General features: G+C 45.2%; 1 protein-coding gene across 4 annotated transcripts in view; it reads right to left on the minus strand.

Annotated features, from left to right (window-relative positions):
- The window catches only part of DIS3L (DIS3 like exosome 3'-5' exoribonuclease), a 434009-nt gene that overhangs the window by 14968 nt on the left and 399271 nt on the right, over window positions 1-19770 (minus strand). The window contains exons 1-5 of one of the 4 annotated variants that reach the window (XM_082737080.1): window positions 18259-18709; window positions 16780-16933; window positions 5897-6025; window positions 3874-4009; window positions 718-894 (exon numbers count right to left, since the gene is read on the minus strand). The exons of 1 other annotated variant lie outside the window; for it this stretch is intronic. In XM_082737080.1, coding sequence (XP_082593206.1) covers window positions 718-894; window positions 3874-4009; window positions 5897-6025; window positions 16780-16933; window positions 18259-18397 — 735 coding nt within the window. In that variant the 5' untranslated portion in view covers window positions 18398-18709. Of the gene's footprint in view, window positions 1-717; window positions 895-3873; window positions 4010-5896; window positions 6026-16779; window positions 16934-17766; window positions 18140-18258; window positions 18710-19770 lie in introns of those variants that run through there. 2 more of the 4 variants (XM_082737081.1, XM_082737082.1) reach the window with 2 other exon arrangements.

A 19770-nucleotide genomic window follows, 5' to 3' on the forward strand; every position in this document is an offset into this window, starting at 1 on the left:
CTTACAATTCTCTTTCACCCTCTCCCTCTGCCTGCCCCTGCTCCACCCCCACGCTCTCTTAAAAAAAAAAAATAATAATAATAATTAAAATGCCCACGCTTTAGAGAGGGACTTCAGCGTGTTCTCAAACTTTGGACTATGTAAAAACTGAGCTGCTTGTCCAAAATATCAGATTCACAATGTAACAGTTCTGTATCTTGATAGTGGCGGCAGTTAACACAAATCTGCTAATGTAATCGAACTGCGCACGCACACATGTCAAACTGTCGAAATCTGAATAGTAATTTTACCTGATAACTTCTCAAGATAGCTTGACAGCTTCCAGGTTCAGGGTTCTGGGTCCTGGAGGACCACAAAAGACTCCCTGAAAGGGGCAGGAGAATTGCAAAGGAACGAAGAAGCCAAACTTCACCATTTTGTCAGATCTCCATACCTTGATTCAAAAACATTTCTTTCCAGAGACGTGGAGGCATTTATTAGGGTAATTGTGTGACGCTCAATATCCAACCTGATTAAGATGAGAGAGTAGCACCAGACCAGACAGCAAGGTGTCCACAGGAAGAACGACTCCCGATCATCTTAGGACATGGACAGCCCTGGCTTATTCGTGCCCATCTCGTTTATGGCCTTTGAAATTAAAGGCCCGTGACAGGCCAGTAAAGCAGAGAAGAAAACATGCTGGCCAGGCCAACGCCCTCGCTTCGTGACGCCCCTCACCTGGATGTAGCGTCCTGATTTAATGCCAGCTTCTAACACTTCCAGGGGAAGATGTTCTGTGTACTCCTTCCCGTGGCTCTCCTGACTCTCATTCTCCCTCTCCCGTCGAGACTGAAGGATAGAGTCACAGAGCTCGTGGGCGGCCTTTAAGTCGGGCCAAAAATTGTCCAGGTAATTCTGCATTTAATAAAGGCACAAGAGGAGCATGGTCAGAAGATAATGGTGCTGCCTTCTGGCAGGCACAGAAAGCCTTGCACAGGGAACTGAGGGTGTAAGGGCTAGAGGGGGTGTTCAGTGAGCACTGCCTCCCCGAGCCTCACATTCCTGGAGCTTTCTACCCCCTCACTAATCCCGGAAGTGGGCCAAATTACCCCAGTGAGGACCTTCCTACTATGGAATGCTTACTTTGCTCTTCTGAATCTCCTCCCCCTCGCCCCCAGCACGCAAGCACGCATGGCTGTTCTTCCTTTCTTCCCATGCGTCTCACTGCTGCAGACAATGGCCTGCAATGAGAGGACAGCTCCTCTGTGCGCATTCTCCTCCTGTTTTTTGTTTTTATTTTTTTCATCTTGAAATGTCTGAATTTCTAAGAAACTTAAATAAGCAAGTAAAAATAGAAAGGAGGGAAGTGTCTGTGGAAACGTCTCCCCCACCCTGCCCCACCCCAGCCCACTGGCTATGTCAAATAAGCAGAGAGGGGCAAAGTAAAGACTTTCTATTCTTCTCAGGCCTTCTAAGCTCCCAGAGTCTTGGTGACTGTCGACAGATGTGATAACATTCCCCGGGTAGTAGTTGCTATTAGTTGTGATGACCTGGTATGAAATGTATCTTTGAAACAAGCAGCCAGGGTCCTCTCCACGCAGACTTACTGAGTGTTACTGCACCTCTCGGTGTAATGTCTGTAAGAGAGACCCTTGATCAAACACCCAGCACCACCCACAAGAGTATGGTGTGTTGAGGCCAGCTGTGCTATGTCTGGAGTACACTCCCCCAAACGGCTGGCTCTCACTAAATAACATCAGTTTTACGGGTGTTTTTATTTTATTTTATTTATTTATTTATTTTTTTAGATTTTATTTATTTATCTGACAGAGAGAAATCACAAGTAGGTAGAGAGGCAGGCAGAGAGAGAGAGGAGGAAGCAGGCTCCCTGCCGAGCAGAGAGCCCGATGCGGGACTCGATCCCAGGACCCTGAGACCATGCCCTGAGCCGAAGGCAGCGGCCCAACCACTGAGCCACCCAGGTGCCCCTTACGGGTGTTTTTAAACTCAACTTTAAGGCAGAGTCTTCTAAGGTAGAGTCTAGCACACTCTCTTTCCCCAAATTGGGAAGAAAACACATTATAGGGGTGCCTGGGTGGCTCAATCTGCAAGTGTCTGCCTTCAGCTCAGGTCATGATCCCAGGGTCCTGAGATCGAGTCCCGCATTAGGCTCCTTGCTCAGAGGGGAGCCTGCTTCTCCCTCTTCCTGCCTCTGATCATGATCTGTCTCATGATCTGTCTCTCTCTCTCTCTCAAATAAATAAATAAAATCCTAAAAAAAAAATAATAAGAAGAAAACACATTATTCTTCTTGTCAACACTGGCATTTCTCCCACTGACTGCAGGGTACTATTCAAATCACTTCCTTTCTTTCCCAAGTCTTTTGAGAAGTAGTATCTGTGCTAAGTCAGTACCCTGATTCCATGGTCGCTTACCACCATCAAACCTTTGCCACTATAAACCACCTCTCTCTGAGGATTTATCGTCTTCACTCTTCCCAGCTCACTTCAAGTCCCCAAAGGAAATTCTGGCTTTCCTTCTCATCTGAACTCCACAAGTATCTCTTTTTTTCCTGTCATCATTTGCCTCTATGAAGCCTTTGGTCACACAGTTTGCTTAGGAGATGCTAGACCCAAGAAAATGGTACTCTCAGACTGAACTACAAAGAAAAGTAATTTTAACAAAAAGTAGAAAAATGTAATTTTAGTCAACTGTCCTCTGCAGGAACAAGACATGATGTATTGCAACAGAAAAAACAAGTGACACTGCCATTAATATCCAGCGCCCCCGGAATTCTCTGGCATGCCAGAACGCTTTTTTATAGCAGGGCCAAGAAAATTCTATTGGCAAATCTTTAACAGTACATGCACCTGGGAACTCTTATAGAATCTACAATTCAAAATCCAACTTGACTCTCTGTAAACTGACAGGGGTAATGGAGGGCCCCATTCGAGGTTCTGAATCAAAAACCGATACCAACAACAGGAACTTGATGCCTACTGGGCAGACACATGAGACCAGTAACCTAATGGGAGATTAAGAGCCATCCCGCTTTCCCAAAGGGTCCCTCCAAACCAGGAAAACTGTGTTGCTCATATAGCCCAAGAAATAGTCACCAATAACGCTACTTCTGTCTATGATCTGGGTACCAAACTGATATGACAGCTTTGCTAACCCCTTCCTCTATCTCTACTAACCCCAATGCATAGTCCTAAGTGGGGAAGAGCAAGAAACAGCAGAAAAACAAGGCTGGCCTATACAACTATGTGGTATGGGTACTCAGAAAAACAGAGCAGGGTGGGTAAGGGAGTTAGAGTGCTGGGGTTCTAATCCTAGCTCCACCACTCGCTACCTGTGTGACTTTGTGCGAGCTGCTTAGCCTTTCTGTGCTTCAGTTTCCTCATCAATTAAATATGGACAGTAACATCTAACTCACGGGGCTGTTGCAAGAATTAAATGAAATACACTTAGAACGGTGCCTGGCATAGATGAATGCTGGCTATTACTATTAGGTGGAACCATGTAAAACTGCCATTTTGTACGTCAAGAACAAGAGACTCCTGGAAATTTTGTAAGATCCAACCTATTCTCACCATCATCGTTCCTAATACTGTTACTACCATAACTACGCACGAGTTCACGGTCAACAAGGGGGCTTTCGGGGCTGACGTCTTAGATGCCGTGGATCCTACACTCACAGGGAGTCTGCCTAAATTTGCTGACTTCAAGATCACTTACTTGGAGAGAAACAAAGACAGGAACTCCTTGGCCGCAGTCTTCCTTCATTCTTTAATTCCCCTTTTCAGTATTGCCACCGGGATCGAGAGCATGATGGGTACCACTGAGCACACGAACACACACAGACGCACTTAGGGACACAACAAATGGAAGTACCTTGAAGGAAATCACAAACACTCCTTCTGTTTCACTTCCATACTGCTGGACTGCCTCTTCGTCTTCTGTCACCATGACGATGGGCATCTTATCCTGGCAGTGGTGATAGTACCACACAGCGGCGCGATATATGCTCCTGGAAAAGCAAAGAGCACGTAAGCCCACCCAGGACAAGCTGCTGATCAAAGCTTCACACCTGGCTTTTACCCTGCTCCCCTTCAGCATATGCAGACAACCATTTGTTCATTCAACAACTAATTCCCAAGCACCCATTACACACACACCCTGGGGTGGGCACCCTGGGGATACAATGATGAATCAGAGAGCACCTGACATCTATCTCTTCTTCCTGAAGACATTCGACCGCCACAGCAGCCTCCTTCATTTCTTGATACGGCCTAGAAACCATGTGGCTCTGCCATCTTTTCATACCATTGAGCTGGCATACCGTGACACATGGCCCCACACGGGTGACAAGCTGTACTATGTGAGGTTTAAAAGATCAAGAAACAAGTCTGGCTAAAAGCAAAATGAGGCTGCAAAGAGCTGAAGACCATAATGTAGTAAGGTCTGCCATGGAATCACAGGAAATGTCTGAAAATCTTCCTGACAAGAACCGGAATTGGAAAATACAGCCTAGGCCTGAAGATGTATGGATTTGAGACAGGATTAGGTTTCTGATGATGTGTATAAATTCGGATGGCCAGTTTCCGTAGGCATTTGTTTCCCTTTCTGCAAAGTAAGATGCCAGGTAAGGTTCCTATAGTTTTAGGTCAAAAAAAATTTCAGCCAGGACGCCTGGGTGGCTCAGCTGGTTGAACATCTATCTGCCTTTGGCTCAAGTCAGGATCCTGGGATCCAATCCCACATGGGAGCCTGCTTCTCCCTCTGCCTGCCGTTCCCCCTGTTTGTGCACTCTCTCTGACAATAAAATAAAATCTTATAAAAAAAATTCAACTAATGTATACTGTACAAGCCTGTGTAGTTAGTAGTTAGGAAGCACGATCATTCTCAGTACCCACATGTGACCTAATCTAGAGAACGATTTGTTATCCCTTTCTGGTACTGAGCCCTATGGGAACTTAGGTCTATAATTAAGGACTCTGTACGCATCAGTGCTTATTTCACTTTAGAGAGTTTAAATATTTAATGGCTAGACAGATAAAGAATTACAAAGAAAAAGACAATTTAAATGTTTTGTATAGATAAGACAGTTGAGAGCTTAAGATCTCCAGGGCTCTCTGCAGAAGAGCGTGGCAGAGGCTCTAGGTGCCCAGCCCTATGCCCCAGGCCCATTTCGGACTTCAGCTGGAGCGGGGCGGCACTGCCATCCTACCCCCGGCCCACTGAGTGGAGTCAACTCCCCTGCAGAAAGACCCTCAGCTGAAGGTGGAAGTCTCTTTACCACCCTCGCCTCTTCCCTTCTAGATGCCTTCTGAGGCACATACTCTGCAGCTTCTCAGAAGTTCCCAGTAGGACTGAGCCTCAATTTCCCACATCCTTAATAACTGCTTTCCCTCCTTCTGTCTCAGGCCCTGCACTTCCTCACTCATTTCAGGGAACTGCCCCCTACATCGACAACCCACACCCAACTCCTTGCTGTAGGCTCTGCTTATAGACGGTTCGAAACAGTGACACTGTACTTTCTAAAACAGCTTTACCAGAATTAACCTATCAGTTTGTTTAACAAGACTGGTTGGGATATTAGAGCAACCTATAACAGAAAAACCGAGATGATCTTGGCTTCAAAGTGGACCTCTTCCCCCCCTTATACACATACACACACACACACACACACACACACGCACACACACAAATACACAAGCATTAAAGTTATAAAAGCCAGCTGTTAAGATCTAGGACAAACTCACTCTGAGTATCTGTGGCTCCCTTATGACAATTTCTAAAACACGTATGTATTCAAACGATAGATCTAAAATAGTGACACAGTCAGCAGTTCAGTATCACTCAGAGTTCTAGAGTAACTGCTGGTTTAGAGAGCCATGCAAACTCACAGCCATACCTGGTCTGCCACTTCTCCATGGATTCTCCTCTCTCTCGAGGGTGATAGCAGTGCTGCTGGAACTCATTAGCAAAGAGAACGCAGTCATGACGCGCATCCTTCAAGAGATGTCGCAATTTGTTATACTGTCTGGGACACAGAGAAAAAGAAATCTGAGATAGCAGGCAATCATCTATTGCCAGCTCGTGCTAAGGATCAAAGATGAGGCATTTTAGGACAAAAGACTGAGTATTTAAAACCCAAGAAACACTTATTTTATATTGGCCTTAGTGCACGTAGTACTACTGGGCTGCTGTTTCTCGGTTCTGCCTGCTAGAATGTGCTCAGGCAGGACTGCATTAATTAGCTTATGGATCAATCATCCCCGTCCTTTCCTTTGTAGACTTTTGGCCATTTATTATGGAATTATATGACCCTGCCCCACACACCCCCTCTTCAAAGGCTCGTGCGGGACCAGAGGCTAGCAGGGTTTAGTGCTTTATTTCTGTACCTCACTTTGTTCTAAAAATGGCATTAGGCACAAGTACATTTTACTTTTTGCTGGCAGCCTGGAAAAGGACATGTGAAGGAAATAAATTTGGGGGTTTATCTGTGAATTCTATTTAGGCAGCCCCCTCACTCACATGAATAAGGTCTGGCTTCATCTGTCAGATAAAGAATAAACTTTAGGTTTCTCCCATCAGGAGATCCTTCCAGTAATGCTAGCCAAAGTCTCACATCAAATATGCCGCTGCATGTGGGTCAGTTTCCAAGATGATGCTTTGCTTTGTTTTTATTTTAAGAAGGTGCTTTTCAGGGGCATCTGGGTGGCTCAGTGGGTTAAGCCTCTGCCTTCTGCCCAGGTCATGATCTCAGGGTCCTGGGATCAGCCCTGCATCTGGGATCCAGCCCTGCATCAAGCCCTGCATGTGCTCTCTGCTCACCTGGGAGCCTGCTCCCCACCCCCCAACTCTGCCTGCTGCTCTCTCTACTTGTGATCTCTCTCCCTCTGTCAGGGAGAGAGACCTTTAAAAAAAAAAAAAAAGGTGCCTTTCAATCTTGCCGTTTGCAATGACATGGATGGAACTAGAGGTTATTATGCTGAGCGAAATAAGTCAATCAGAGAAAGACAATCATATGATCTCTCTGATATGAGGAATCTGAGAGGCAGGGCAGGGGGTTGTCGGGGGTAGGGAAGGAAAAAATGAAACAAGATGGGATCGGGAGAGAGACAAACCAAACCGTAAGAGACTCTTAATCTCACAAAGCAAACTGAGGTTTGCGGGGGGCAGATAGGGATAGGGTGGCTGGGTGATGGACACTGGCGAGGGTATGTGCTATGGTGAGTGCTGTGAAGTGTGTAAGCCTGATGATTCACAGATGTGTACCCCTGGCGCTAATAATACATTATATGTTAATAAAAAAAATAATTTTTTAAAAGTGCCTTTCAATAGTCTAGGTAATATGGAATACAGAAATGTTCACTTATCTTAAAGGAGGCCTATTGTTTATTTAAAAATGGACTGATATTAAACCAGACATTAAATTAACATATAAATTATCCAAGGCAGATGATTGGCATTTAACATGTGTTTTAATATAACAAAATTTGTGCCCTTCCATTCCCACCTCCAGCCCACTGCTGTGGATTTAAAAAAGAAAAAAAAAAAAAAGCCTTCTCATTAAAGCGAAGGCAGAACTCTCCAACTTCTCTTCTTTAAATAAATGCTAATCACCAATATCTGTGTCATTTCAGCACTTAATTAGAAAACAAGAAACACTGATTTTATTTTCTTAGTAATTCTAATTTTGAGCTATTTTAAAAAGAATCACCAAGTAATAGCACTTCTACAATTTCATAACAAACAAAAGGATTTAGTTTCAGGTCTGTGAATGGCAGCTTTCCTTAACAGCATCCTACGTGTACAAACAAAAGCTGCCCCGCCCCCCAACTCAGAAATGCTTAGGACACGTAACTGGTAATTTTCCTACCTTCACAAAGATATATTTAAAGTCAGTTTTAAAACCTCTAGAGAGGCGCCCTGGTGGCTCAGTTGGTTAAGTGTTTGCCCTCGTGTCAGGTCATGATCCCAGGGTGCCGGGATCCAGTCCCACATTGGGTTCCTGGCTCAGTGGGAAGACTGCTTCTCCCTCTGCCTGCTGCTCCCCCTGCCTGTGCTCTCCCCTACCCCCGACAAATAAATAAAATCTTTGAAAAAAAAAATAATGAAACTTAGTAGAATATGCATAGAAGAGCCTATACCACCCTGTTTACAGCGAACCGTCCCTGCACAATGGTAAGGTGAAGGCTTCCACTTTCTGCTTTACACATTTCTGTAATGCATGAATTTTAAATGAGCCTTATTTCTTAAGCAAGATTTTAGAAAAGACTTTATAAGCAACTGTAATTATTTCAGAGAAAATGCTGAAAAAATATTGCCTATTTTTCCTGATCTTATCCTCCATGTTTTTTGCTACCTTTATCGACCATAACATTTTCTAGACCCCTAAAAAACCACCTGAACTTAGTGCATTTGTTTGCTAATTTTCTTCTATATTAAGCATCCTTCATTTGGCAAATGTTTGCTATGTTCCTTATTTTTTTTTTTTAAGATTTTATTTATTTATTTAACAGAGATCACAAGTAGGCAGAGAGGCAGAAGGCGGGGGGGGGGGGGCACACGGGAGCAGGCTCCCTGCTGAACATAGACCTCAATGCAGGGCTCCATCCCAGGACCCTGAGACCATGACCTGAGACAAAGGCAGAGGCTTAACCCTCTGAGCCACCCAGGGGCCCCTGCTGCATTGCTTCTATGTGCCAGGTCTTGTGCGCCACTGAATGCCCTCAGGGGACTCCATCTAGGCATCTCCTTCCTGTCCTTTATCCACAGCACCCTGCTCACAGTGAACATGACAGAATCACACATTCCTCAAAAAAATTAAAACAAGGGGTGCCTGGGTGGCTCAGTGGGTTAAGCGTCTGCCTTTGGCTCAGAACTGGGATTGAGTCCTGCATTGGGTCTCTGCTCAGTGGGGAGCCTGCTTCCTCCTCTCTCTCTCTGCCTCTCTGCCTACTTGTGATCTCTGTCAAGTAAATAAATAAAATCTTAAAAAAAAAATTAAAACAAGAACTACTGCATGACCCAGCAACCGCACTTCTGAGCATATACCCCAAAGAACTGAAGACAGGGTCTCAAGGAGATATCCTTATTCCATTGTTCATGGCAGCATCTTCACAACAGCCAAGAGTCACCAAGAAGGCAACCTAAAGGTCCAATTACAGACGGATGGATAAACAAAATGCGGGGTATACATACAAGGGACTATTATTCAATCTTTTAAAAAAGGAGGTTCTGACACATGCTACAACATGGATAAACCTTGGGGCACCTGGGTGGCTCCGTTGGTTAAGTGTCTGCCTTCAGCTCAGGTCGTGATCCCAGGGTCCTGGGATGGAGCTCTGTGTTGGGAAATCCCTGCTCAGCAAGGAGTCTGGTTGTCCTTCTGCCCCTCACCCCACTGGTGTTTTTATGCTCTCCCAATCTCTCTCTCTCTCTCTCTCTCTCTCTGAAATAAAATCTTAAAAAAGAATGGATAAATGTTGAAGTGAAATGCTAAGTGAAATAAGCCAGACACAAAAGGGCAAACACTGTATAATTCCATTTAGATGAGGTACTTAGTCAAATTCAAGAGACAGAAAGTAGAATGGCTGCTGCCAGGGGCTTAGAGGAGGGGGAAGTGGGTGTTAATGTTTACCAGGTGGAGAGCTTCAGTTTACGGAGATGGAGTAAAGTTCTGGAAAGGATGGTGGTGATGGTTGTATGAATGTGAATGTACTCACTGCCACTGAGCTATTCGCTGAAAAATTGTTAGAATAGTGAAGCTGACACTAATTCACTACAATTTTAAGAAACAGCTAGACTAAGTGGCAAAACAAAATTAAAAAAACAAAAAACAAAAAACAAAAAAAACCCACAAAAAGAGCCACCACTCATTTCAGTGGGAGAAGTGGCATGAAGGGGAAGGGTGCAGGGTGCAGAGAACACAGGAGGGCTGGGGAAGGCCTCTGGGAAGAGGGGACACCTGAGAGAAGGACCTTCGAGAGCCAGTGAGGCAAAGCACCCAAGGGAGCAGAGGGAGGCACAAAGTTCAGGAGAGCAGACAGTGTGATTCACATGCCCGAGAAATGTTTCCCAAATGCGTAAGTGAACTCACAACTCCTTGTGACAACAGCGACCCAAATATAAGACAGCAGTGTGTCAGGACCCGCCCTGCCATTTTCAGAACCCTGGGACTGCTCTGCCAAGCTCTGCACACATCCCCGGATTTGTCTAGACACCTGCCCTCGGCACCCCGGGATTCTCCAGCCCTGTCCTCCCCCAGGGACCGATGTTCCATAAGCCAGACCCGGGGTGTTTACCACCAAATTAGAGGAACAACACAGCAAAACATGGAACTTAACAAAAAGGATGTTCTCAATTTAAAGTTTTGCTCCCATATATTTTTCTTGGACTCGTCCTGCTTCCATTTGTCAGCTACCTATCAGCCGGATAAGACGAATGAACAAACGGCACAAGAATATTAATGGGGAAAGCAGGAAAGAGTGAATCACTTGGAGTGTGACAGTCGGGTTTCCTTGCAGGCATGTGGGCTTATGGTTGTAATTTAATAGGACATGCATACAATATAGTCATATTTTTTGCCGGTCAGGGCTGGTGGTGCGTACGATGGGGTTAGATGTATGAGAATGCCGCCCGGAGCTGGCAAAGAACATCATGGTGACTTCAACAAGTTTGGCCTGGATGACAGGAGAACAGAGGTTTCAGAGAGTCAAGTATAACAAAACGATCTAAAATTTTAAAAGGTCCAGTCTTACAGAAGAATCCTAGTTTCCCTGGACTGGCGTAAGCATTCCCCAGATCTCTATTATTTAAAGAGTTCAAACAATTTCTTAGTGGCAAGGCTATGCTTACTTTCCTTAGACTGATTTTTGTACTATTTTCACTCAATGGTGAACTTACCTACCTTGGCCTGCTGACTGTATGCTCTGCGGATGAAAGGTGGGCTTCTCCCAACCAGTCGGCAGATGCACAATACTGTGTTCCTTCCATCATTTTTTGCAGAACCCTGCTAGGTTGTCTTTGGTAGACTTATTTTCAGAGGTCCTTCAGTTTTCCACAAGAATTTTAGAAGTTTGTGTTTTCCTTTATAATAGGTGTATTCATTTTTTTGTTTTGTTTTGTTTTTGAAGTAAGCTCTACACCCAGTGTGGGGCTTGAACTCATGACCTGGAGATCAAGAGGCACATGCTCTACTCACAGAGCCAGTCAGTTGCCCCTGGGTGGTACTCTTAAACATTCTCAATGGAGTATACTTTGGACCATCTGAATGCCGTTTAGCTATACAGCCATTTGGAAGCCTCAAAGACAACCTCAAACTCATGACCTCTAGCTCCACCCCTCTAGACCTCCTCTAGTGCTTTCTCTATCCAGTTATGCAAACCTGAAACCTTAGTGTTAGCCTTGACACCACCTTCCCCCTCTCCTTACCTACCTAAAGCCACTACTAAGTTTTATAGGATTTATTTGTTTAAGTAACAGCTTAACTGAGATATAGTTCATATACCATAAAATTGCCCTTGTAAAACCTAACAATCAATAGCTTTTTGAGTGGGCAGAGTGATGCAACCATCACCACAAAGTCCAAACATTTTATCACCCCTAAAGAGAAACTTAGATCCATCAAGCACTCATTCCCCATTCCCCTGGCAATCACTAGTCTATTTTCTGTCTCTTGGATTTACCTATTCCAGGCATTTCATTTTTTTTTTTTTAAGATTTTATTTATTTATTTATTTGACAGAGAGAGAGAGAGCGCGCGAGAGCGCACACAAGTAAGCAGAAGGGCAGGCAGGGGTTGGGGGGAATGAAGCAGGTTCCCTGCTGAGCACGGAGCCCGATGTGGGGCTCGATCCCAGGACCCTGAGATCATGATCTGAGCTGAAGGCAGAGGCTTAACCCACTGAGCCACACGGGCACCGCGGCATTTCATTTTTTAAAAGATTTTATTATTTGAGAAAGAGAGAGAGAGAACACAAGCTAGTGGAATGGTAGGCAGAGGCAGAAGCGGGCTCCCCGCTGGCTGAGCAAGGAGTCTGACGCAGGGCTGGATGGCAGGACCTGGGGACCATGACCTGAGTGGAAGGCAGATAATTAACCGATTGAGCCACCCAGGTGCCCCTCCAGGCATTTCATATAGATGGATTCATACAAAAATGACTTTTTTTGTGTGGCTGGTTTCTTTCACTTGGCCTATTTTCATGTTACAGCACATGTCAATACTTCATTCCTTTTATGGCTGAACAATATCCCATTGTATGGATAAGCACATTTTGTGTAACCATTATCAGGTGATGGACACTTGGTTCCGTTGCCCTTTGGGGGGCTATTAGAAATACAGTTGGTAGAACATTCCTGGACAAATTCTGCATGGATATGTTTTCAGTTCTCTGGGTTAAAGACTAAGGAAGTTCTACGGACCTTTACCTACTAAGATGCTGTTGGAAGTATCTATTTCTTTCCATCTCTAAGCTACCGACTCCTCTCATGTGAACTAAAGGAACAGCCTCTTCTCCACAGCCTGGTTGTCTTTTCAAAATAGGCATCTGATTGTATATATTACCATACCCAGCTTACGACTGTGCACCAACATCCCTGAGACCCCTCATCCATGCCAGGGCTTTTTTCAGTTCCTTGAATGTAGCAAATCTCTCTCTCCACCACCCTGCACAGCAGCCGACCTCCCCTGCAAAGCTTTTCTCCTTTCTCTGCCTGGTTTACTTTTACCCACCCTGGAGAGCCCAACGTAGGTCTCTCCCTTGGGAAAGCTTTTCCTCGCCTCCCTGATGAACAGGGGTTCTCCTGAAAGCAAGCCTCTATCCCTTGGGGCCTGTGGCACCCTGACAGCTCTCCATAGCTCACCATCTGTTTGTATGATTATCTGAGGACCACTGTTTCCCCCCCAACACTGTGTCTCCTTCTGTTCAGTGTGGCAGCCTCGGAGTGAGCACGCACCGTCTCTCAGCACATGTTTGTTGAATAAACAGACGAACACCTGCATACAGGAATGAACGCAACGGACAAGACGGCCTCCCAGAGGCATCAAGCGATCCCTCACGGAAGGAGAACATGTGATTATCCCGAGCAGTCAAAAAAGTGACTTCTTTCGTAATGTCTTCTGGAATATACTTAGAAAAATGGGCATTTTCTGCATTGACAGTATCAAAATCAAAATACAAAATCATATTAAGTACAGAACCAGTTTGGAGGCTGTCTTTTTTTTTTTTTTTTTAATTTTTTCTTTATTTATCTGACAGAGATCACAAGTAGGCAGAGAGGCAGGCAGAGAGAGAGGAGGAAGCAGGCTCCCTGCAGCGCAGAGAGCCCAATGTGGGGCTCGATCCCAGGACCCTGGGATCATGACCTGAGCCAAAGGCAGAGGCTTAACCCACTGAGCCACCCAGGTGCCCGTGGAGGCTATGTCTTTTTAATGAGAAACTCAACTCTGGTGATTTCATTTCAGTAGAACAATGTCATCTGTCATGTTAAATTTACGTTCATTTGCAGTCTTCTTATTTTATAAGCTTTGCTTATTTAATTTGAAGGTCTGATTTGGGTTTAGGGTTGCAGGAAGTACGTAAGCCTGAGGACTTTACATCCAGATTTACGTTAAAACACATTTAAGAAACAACAGAGCAAATTAAGACTGGTTGTCCAGGGGGAAAAAAAAGTTGATAAAAAGTCTTAGAAACAAGGACGAGTAACACTGATCTGTTGGATGGGGAGTTAGATCACTTGACTTCTTAGATCTTCTCCAACCGTAATATTCCCTAATTCTAATCTTATGTTACATACTGAGAAACAGAGGCGTGAACTGCTGAATCGAACAAAGAAGGAATTCCGGAAGGGGGCAAAAGGAGAGAAAGCAAGTCTGCCTTACACCAGACACTAGTCCAACCAGGTTTGTTTTTTTTTTTACTGATAAGACTTTTTTAAGCAAAAATGTTCCTCAAAGTATATCAAATAGAATGAATTATTTACTAGCAGCTCAAAAATCTCCAAAGAAGAATGGAAAAACGTAAGAAGACATTTGCCAACATTAAATGAGACAAAACACCAGGGGGCCTCTGCTAGGCCACTAGGGTTAAACATAAAAAGTCCAACGACTTACATTTAACACTTAATGAAGTCCAAACTAATAAAGTGAATTTCCTGGGTCTTCTACATTCAAGGGCTGTGATCAATTATAAAGTCAGCTTTGGACACAGAACATTTTTTAGGGCTTTGGTAATTTTGGTCATTTAGTTCTTTGAACATGAATATAACTGCTGGCTGCTTACCAGGTAAACAACCGACCAAGCCCCAAACATGCCAATTCCTTTGCCTGCCTCTTCTTTCCCTTCATCAGTTACATTCAGTACCTCTGCATTAAAACCAATCTCTCTCTCTCTCTTTTTAAAAAAGACTTTATTGGGGCGCCTGGGTGGCTCAGTGGGTTAAGCCTCTGCCTTCAGCTCAGGTTATGATCTCAGGGTCCTGGTACCGAGCCCCACATCGGGCTCTCTGCTCAGCGGGAAGCCTGCTTCCCCTTCTCTCTCTGATTATCTTCTGCCTACTTGTGATCTCTCTGTCAAATAAATAAATAAAATCTTAAAAAAAAAAAAAAGACTTTATTTATTTATTTATGTATTTGTCAGAGAGAGAGAGAGAAAGCGAGCACACAAGCAGGGGGAGCGGCAGGAAGAGGAAGGCTCCCTGCTGACCAGGGAGCCCCACATGGGACTCCACCCCAGGACCCTGGGATCATGACCTGAGCTGAAGGCAGACACTTAACTGACTGAGCCACCCAGGAGCCCTTAAGACCAATCTCAAACCTACTTCCTTCAGAGGCCTTTGGGCTGAACCTTCACATACTGTATTCACCTCTGCACTTTGCGTAGTCCACACTAAGTCATATTGCCTACGTGAAGGGTGTGCCACCATCACCTTTTCACACCTAACCCACCAAGACAACAGCTTTGTTGAGAGGGACTGATACAGCTGACCCTTTAACCTGGGTATGACCTACAAGGATCCATTGACACACGGAATTTTTTTAGTAAATACAGTACAGCATTGTAAATATATTTTCTCCTCATTATGGTTTTGGTTTTTGTTAAAGACCTTATTTATTTGAGAGCAAGAGTGTGTATGAGCGCACAAGCTGGGGGCAGATGGAGAGGGAGAAGATGCCTGGAGGCCACGGACTTGATCTCAGGAACCTGGGACCATGACCTGAGCCAGAGGCAAGTGCTCAACTGACTGAGCCACCCAGGCGTCCCTTCATTATGGTTTTCTTAATAATGTTTTCCTTTCTCTAGCTTACTTTATTTCAAGAATACGGTTTACAATATATAATATACATAACGTATAAAATATATGTTAATCAACTATTTACGTTATTGGTAAGGATTCTGGTCCAAGTTTTGAGGGAACTGAAAATTATACATGGATTTTTCTCTGTCCAGTGGTCTGAGACCCTAATCCTTATGCTGTTCAAGGATCAACTGTACTCCTTTTTATACTCCATAAGGCCTGGAACTCTGAGCTCAAAATGTGCTGACCAAATAGGAAAACTAGGGTGATATCATATTGGCCTATTTCACAACTGCTCATCCTTTGTTCTCACATTTAGTATTTTTAGAGACACGGTAAAGCGGTGGAAATCCAATAGTTTCTCATCAAGTTAACTACTTTTGAAATGTTCAGGAGAAAAGACATTTAAATTCCAATTCTTTGCTTTTGAATGTCCCAGGAATTGGTTTTTAAAACCACCCTTAATATTAAAAATATTTCAGAAAACAGAAGTTGAAAGGGCTCGGCAGAGTGCTTGCAATCCGAATGATAGCAACAAATTGATTTTAGTAGCAGAAATTGAAATACGACCCCTGGAGCAGCATTCAAACCTGGAAGTGTATAAACATCTATATCTTTGTGTCTGAGCGAAATCAACTTCAAACTCATTGAAAAATATTCTATCTGAAAAATCTGCACTCTAGTTAATGCACATTTTTTGAACTGAGCCTATAATAAGGACAACTCATCATTTTCATATACAAATAAACACACTTCATCTTTTACCACCAAGTCTGAGGAAACCACAACATTTAAAAAAGAATAAACACACAGTTTCTGCTTTTTAAATAACTAGGGGTGCTAAGAGGTTGGATGTATAATTTTAATATGCTTTTCTATGCAGTCTTCACTTTCAAGTCATAAATCCTTTCCCAATGTCAAATGAAGCAAAAACAGTTTTTAGGTATTTGTTTAAAAGGTGAACAACTGTTCTTCATTTAGGTATAAGGTAAGCATTTTAAACTGATTTCAATCAGAAATCCTTTGGCAAATACAGTGAGTATGGCTGGCAGTTATTCCAGTAATGTAAAAATAAAACAAGTTACTTCTGTTTTCATTAAATAAATCACTACAAGTACAATTTGCATCCATAATAAACAGTTTAAAATTTAAAAATAAAATACTACCCCCCCCCAAAAACGTGTAGGCTTCTGAAACAATATAGCTAAAAAATACATGCAAACCCAAAGCCAAGAATCTTAAATACCCATATACTGGGGACACTGCAGTTTATTGATCTACAGTCAGATCTCTTGGCCAGGTGTTGAAGCAGATATATAAAATAATGTCACTGCATTCCTCACCAGCGAAGAGAATACCAAATATTAGTTCAAAAACTCCTTTCAGACAAAATAATGAATTCCTCCCCAACCCCTCCAATGACGGATCTTTTCTAAAGGGGAAAAGAAAAATATGCCATATAGAAATAAATAAATAATGCAAAACGGATACCTGCGGCCTCTTTGATGCTGCAATGTTTGACAAGCCGTCTGCATGAAAATAATTCCCTTCAACTCTGGAAACTCAAGGATCTCCAGGTAATCTTGAACAACCTTCCAATCTGGGATCATATAATGAGTCACATCACTAGACAAGAGTTTCCCATCTAAAACATAATTCAAAATGTAAGCAATTAGACAATTGTGAACCTGGCTTATCACTGCAAAATAACTTCCAGTCTTAATTACATCCTGAAGTTTTTAAAGGACACCACAAATCTACTTGGGTACAGGCCCAAAGCTCAGGTAAATTCAGCATCTGCATTTGTCTGAAGCTGTGGCTGAGTAAAAGCTCCGTGTGGTTTATGGTGTTGCCAGTGGTGCAGAAGATGGCTGATTTTTTTTTTTTTTAAACAGGCAAATCTTCAGCACAACCTAAATATTTGTTAACTCGCTGACCTACACTCACATTCAAATGGGGTCCCGCGAAACAGACATGTTAACCACGTGTTTCTGCCTAGCAATTTCAGGCTGGTTCTGAGTCAAGCTTGGGTACACGCTCCTAAGTCCCCAGGGGCCAGAAAGCTGGAATCGACTGAAAAAGATGCTCAATGAAGGCAAGAGCAGTGGTTAGGCTTTCTACTCACGCCGCATCTCAGAGAGCTGCTTATCCAAGGTGTACCTGAAATGTTGACTTTAACCTTAAAATGAGGACTCCAAATCCTAAGGACCCCCCAGGCTCCTCTCCCACCAGAGGGTAGAGAACCAGTCATCTTCCTCCTTCAATCGGCCACCCTTGCAACCGAGAAACCAAGTGGGGTAAGGTCTAGCACACGGGAGCTCCAAATCCAACTTCCCCGTGACCTTCCCGTGCAACGAGGACCCAAGACAATTCACAAATTTTAGTGCAGAGGGCTCTCCACCGGCTAAAAGTCACAACGCCTGGGTTAGCAGGTCGGAACCTTAATGGGAAGTAGTGTCAAAAGAGAAGCAGCAGGACCTCTCGGCGCCGCAGGATGGCGCCCCACCTCTCCACGTGGGGCGCTTAGCTCGACACCCCCCTCCATTTCACCACCACACCATCCTGGGGGTTGCACCAGGGGCAAGTTCCTGCGCCCCTGGGCCCGTTGGGAAGCCCCGCTCGCTCGGCCTCCACGCTGCGGGGGCGCCAGGCTCTGGGCCCTTGCATTTGAGAGGGGGGCCGTCGGGAGGGCGGGGGTGGAAACCCCTCAAGAAGCAGCGCGCCGCGGCCCTCGGGGCGGTTCCGGGGCCACGGGCCTCTCGCTCCCCGCCCGCAGCCCCAACGCCAGGCCCGAGCGGATGTCTGGGCGGGCAGAGGCCCTGCGGCCTCCGCCTCGGCGCCCGCGCGACCTCGCGCTCCGCCCCCAGCAGCGCCGCGGCGTCTCCCGCCCCCGCCGCCCTCGCTCCCGCCGCCCAGGGCCGCACTCAGGGATCCGGACCAACCCGGCCGGGCCCCGGCCCTGGCTCTGACCGTTGTGGCAGGTGGCGGGCTGCGGGCAGAGCGGGCTGTTGCAGGGCACGCTGGGCCGCAGGTAGTGCTCCCGCACGATCCGCAGCGTCCGGCCCTGGAAGGTCCTCAGGAGCAGCACCTTCTCCCGCTTCTGCAGCATGCCGGCGGCGCTCGGCGGCTCACGGCTCCGGGCCCCGAGAGGCCGGCTCCAGAGAGCGGCCGGGAGGTGGCGGGCGCAGCGCAACGCCGGCGGAAGCGAGGCCGCGGCTGCGGGCCCGCCCCCTGGGCCGGGCGGCCTGGTCTACGCGGGCTCCCGGGCTCCCAGACACCCCGGCACCCCTGCCAGCCGCCAGAGCGCCCCGAGGGTTCCCAGAACCGCCCTAACGGCGGAGGCCGCGCCTGAGAGCCGAAGGCAGCAGCGGGAGGGGTGCTCCAGCCCTGCCTTGGTCTCCCCACTGCCCACCGTGGCCTGGGAGCAGGGAGGGGTGGAAACGGCCCAAACGACGTAGGGAGATAAGATGTGTGGAATCTGTGGAAGCTAAAGTCTTGTGAACAAGGTACTGGTCCAACTCTGAGCAATTACTAGATTTTGTTTTTTTACCCCGAGGTCCTTATGGGCATGGGGGCTGCTGGGTGGGTAATTACTGGTGTTTTCTCTCTTTCTTGCTTTCCTAAAAAAGCTAAAAGATTCAGCGAGCAAGCCAGAAACCCTGCCAACCTAGCAATTTTTTTTCCCTTTAAAAAGTCGTATTTATTTTTCATTTCATGCATTTTTAATCCATATAAAAATTCAAACAATGCAGATAAAAGGAAAACCAATCCACTTCCTTGAGGTTAACACTGTCTGTTCAATCTCAACTCTGGCGTTTGCAGCCTCTGGCAAAGAAACTTCCCTTTAAACCTGGAGACTCGGGCACAGTTTCTTACGAGATCACACACTCTTGGTTGGATACCAGCCGCTGTTCTTGAAAGCACTCAACAAGCATTTGTATTTTGAGCTGTACCAGAAGTATTACATACAAGTGTCACATTTAATTTCCTCAAGTCAATGGAGTCAAGCATTATTATCCCCATTTTACAGGCGATGAAGGAGGATTAGGGAGGTTAAGTGGCCAAGGTTACCCAGTTATTAAGTGGTAGAATCAATATCCAAGCCAGAATCTGGCTGAATTCAAAGCAGGCTCTTAACTAATTACTCTGTTATTCACAGATGAGTAAAATATATGAAGTCCTGCATATAAGGACTTTATAGTCTACTTGTCAAGCTCTAGTTAAGGCAGCTCACCCTGGTGGCTGGGAACATCAGAGCTTCCTTTTGGTTAAAAAAAAAATCAAGTAAACTTAAAGATCAAATTGGCTTTATTTAAGGATTTATGAATCATATGGCATTGCATCTAGCAAACACAGAAAAGGAGCACCGAGGAGCTGTGCAAAACGGAAGGACTTTTCAGGCAGAAGGGAAGTGGAAAAGGAAGTTTCTAACAGAGTGGATTGTTTCAGACAAGGTTACCTTGCTTTGGGGAAAGGGTGGGA

This window comes from Mustela nivalis (assembly GCF_964662115.1).
Source record: "Mustela nivalis genome assembly, chromosome: 6".
Taxonomy (NCBI): domain Eukaryota; kingdom Metazoa; phylum Chordata; class Mammalia; order Carnivora; family Mustelidae; genus Mustela; species Mustela nivalis.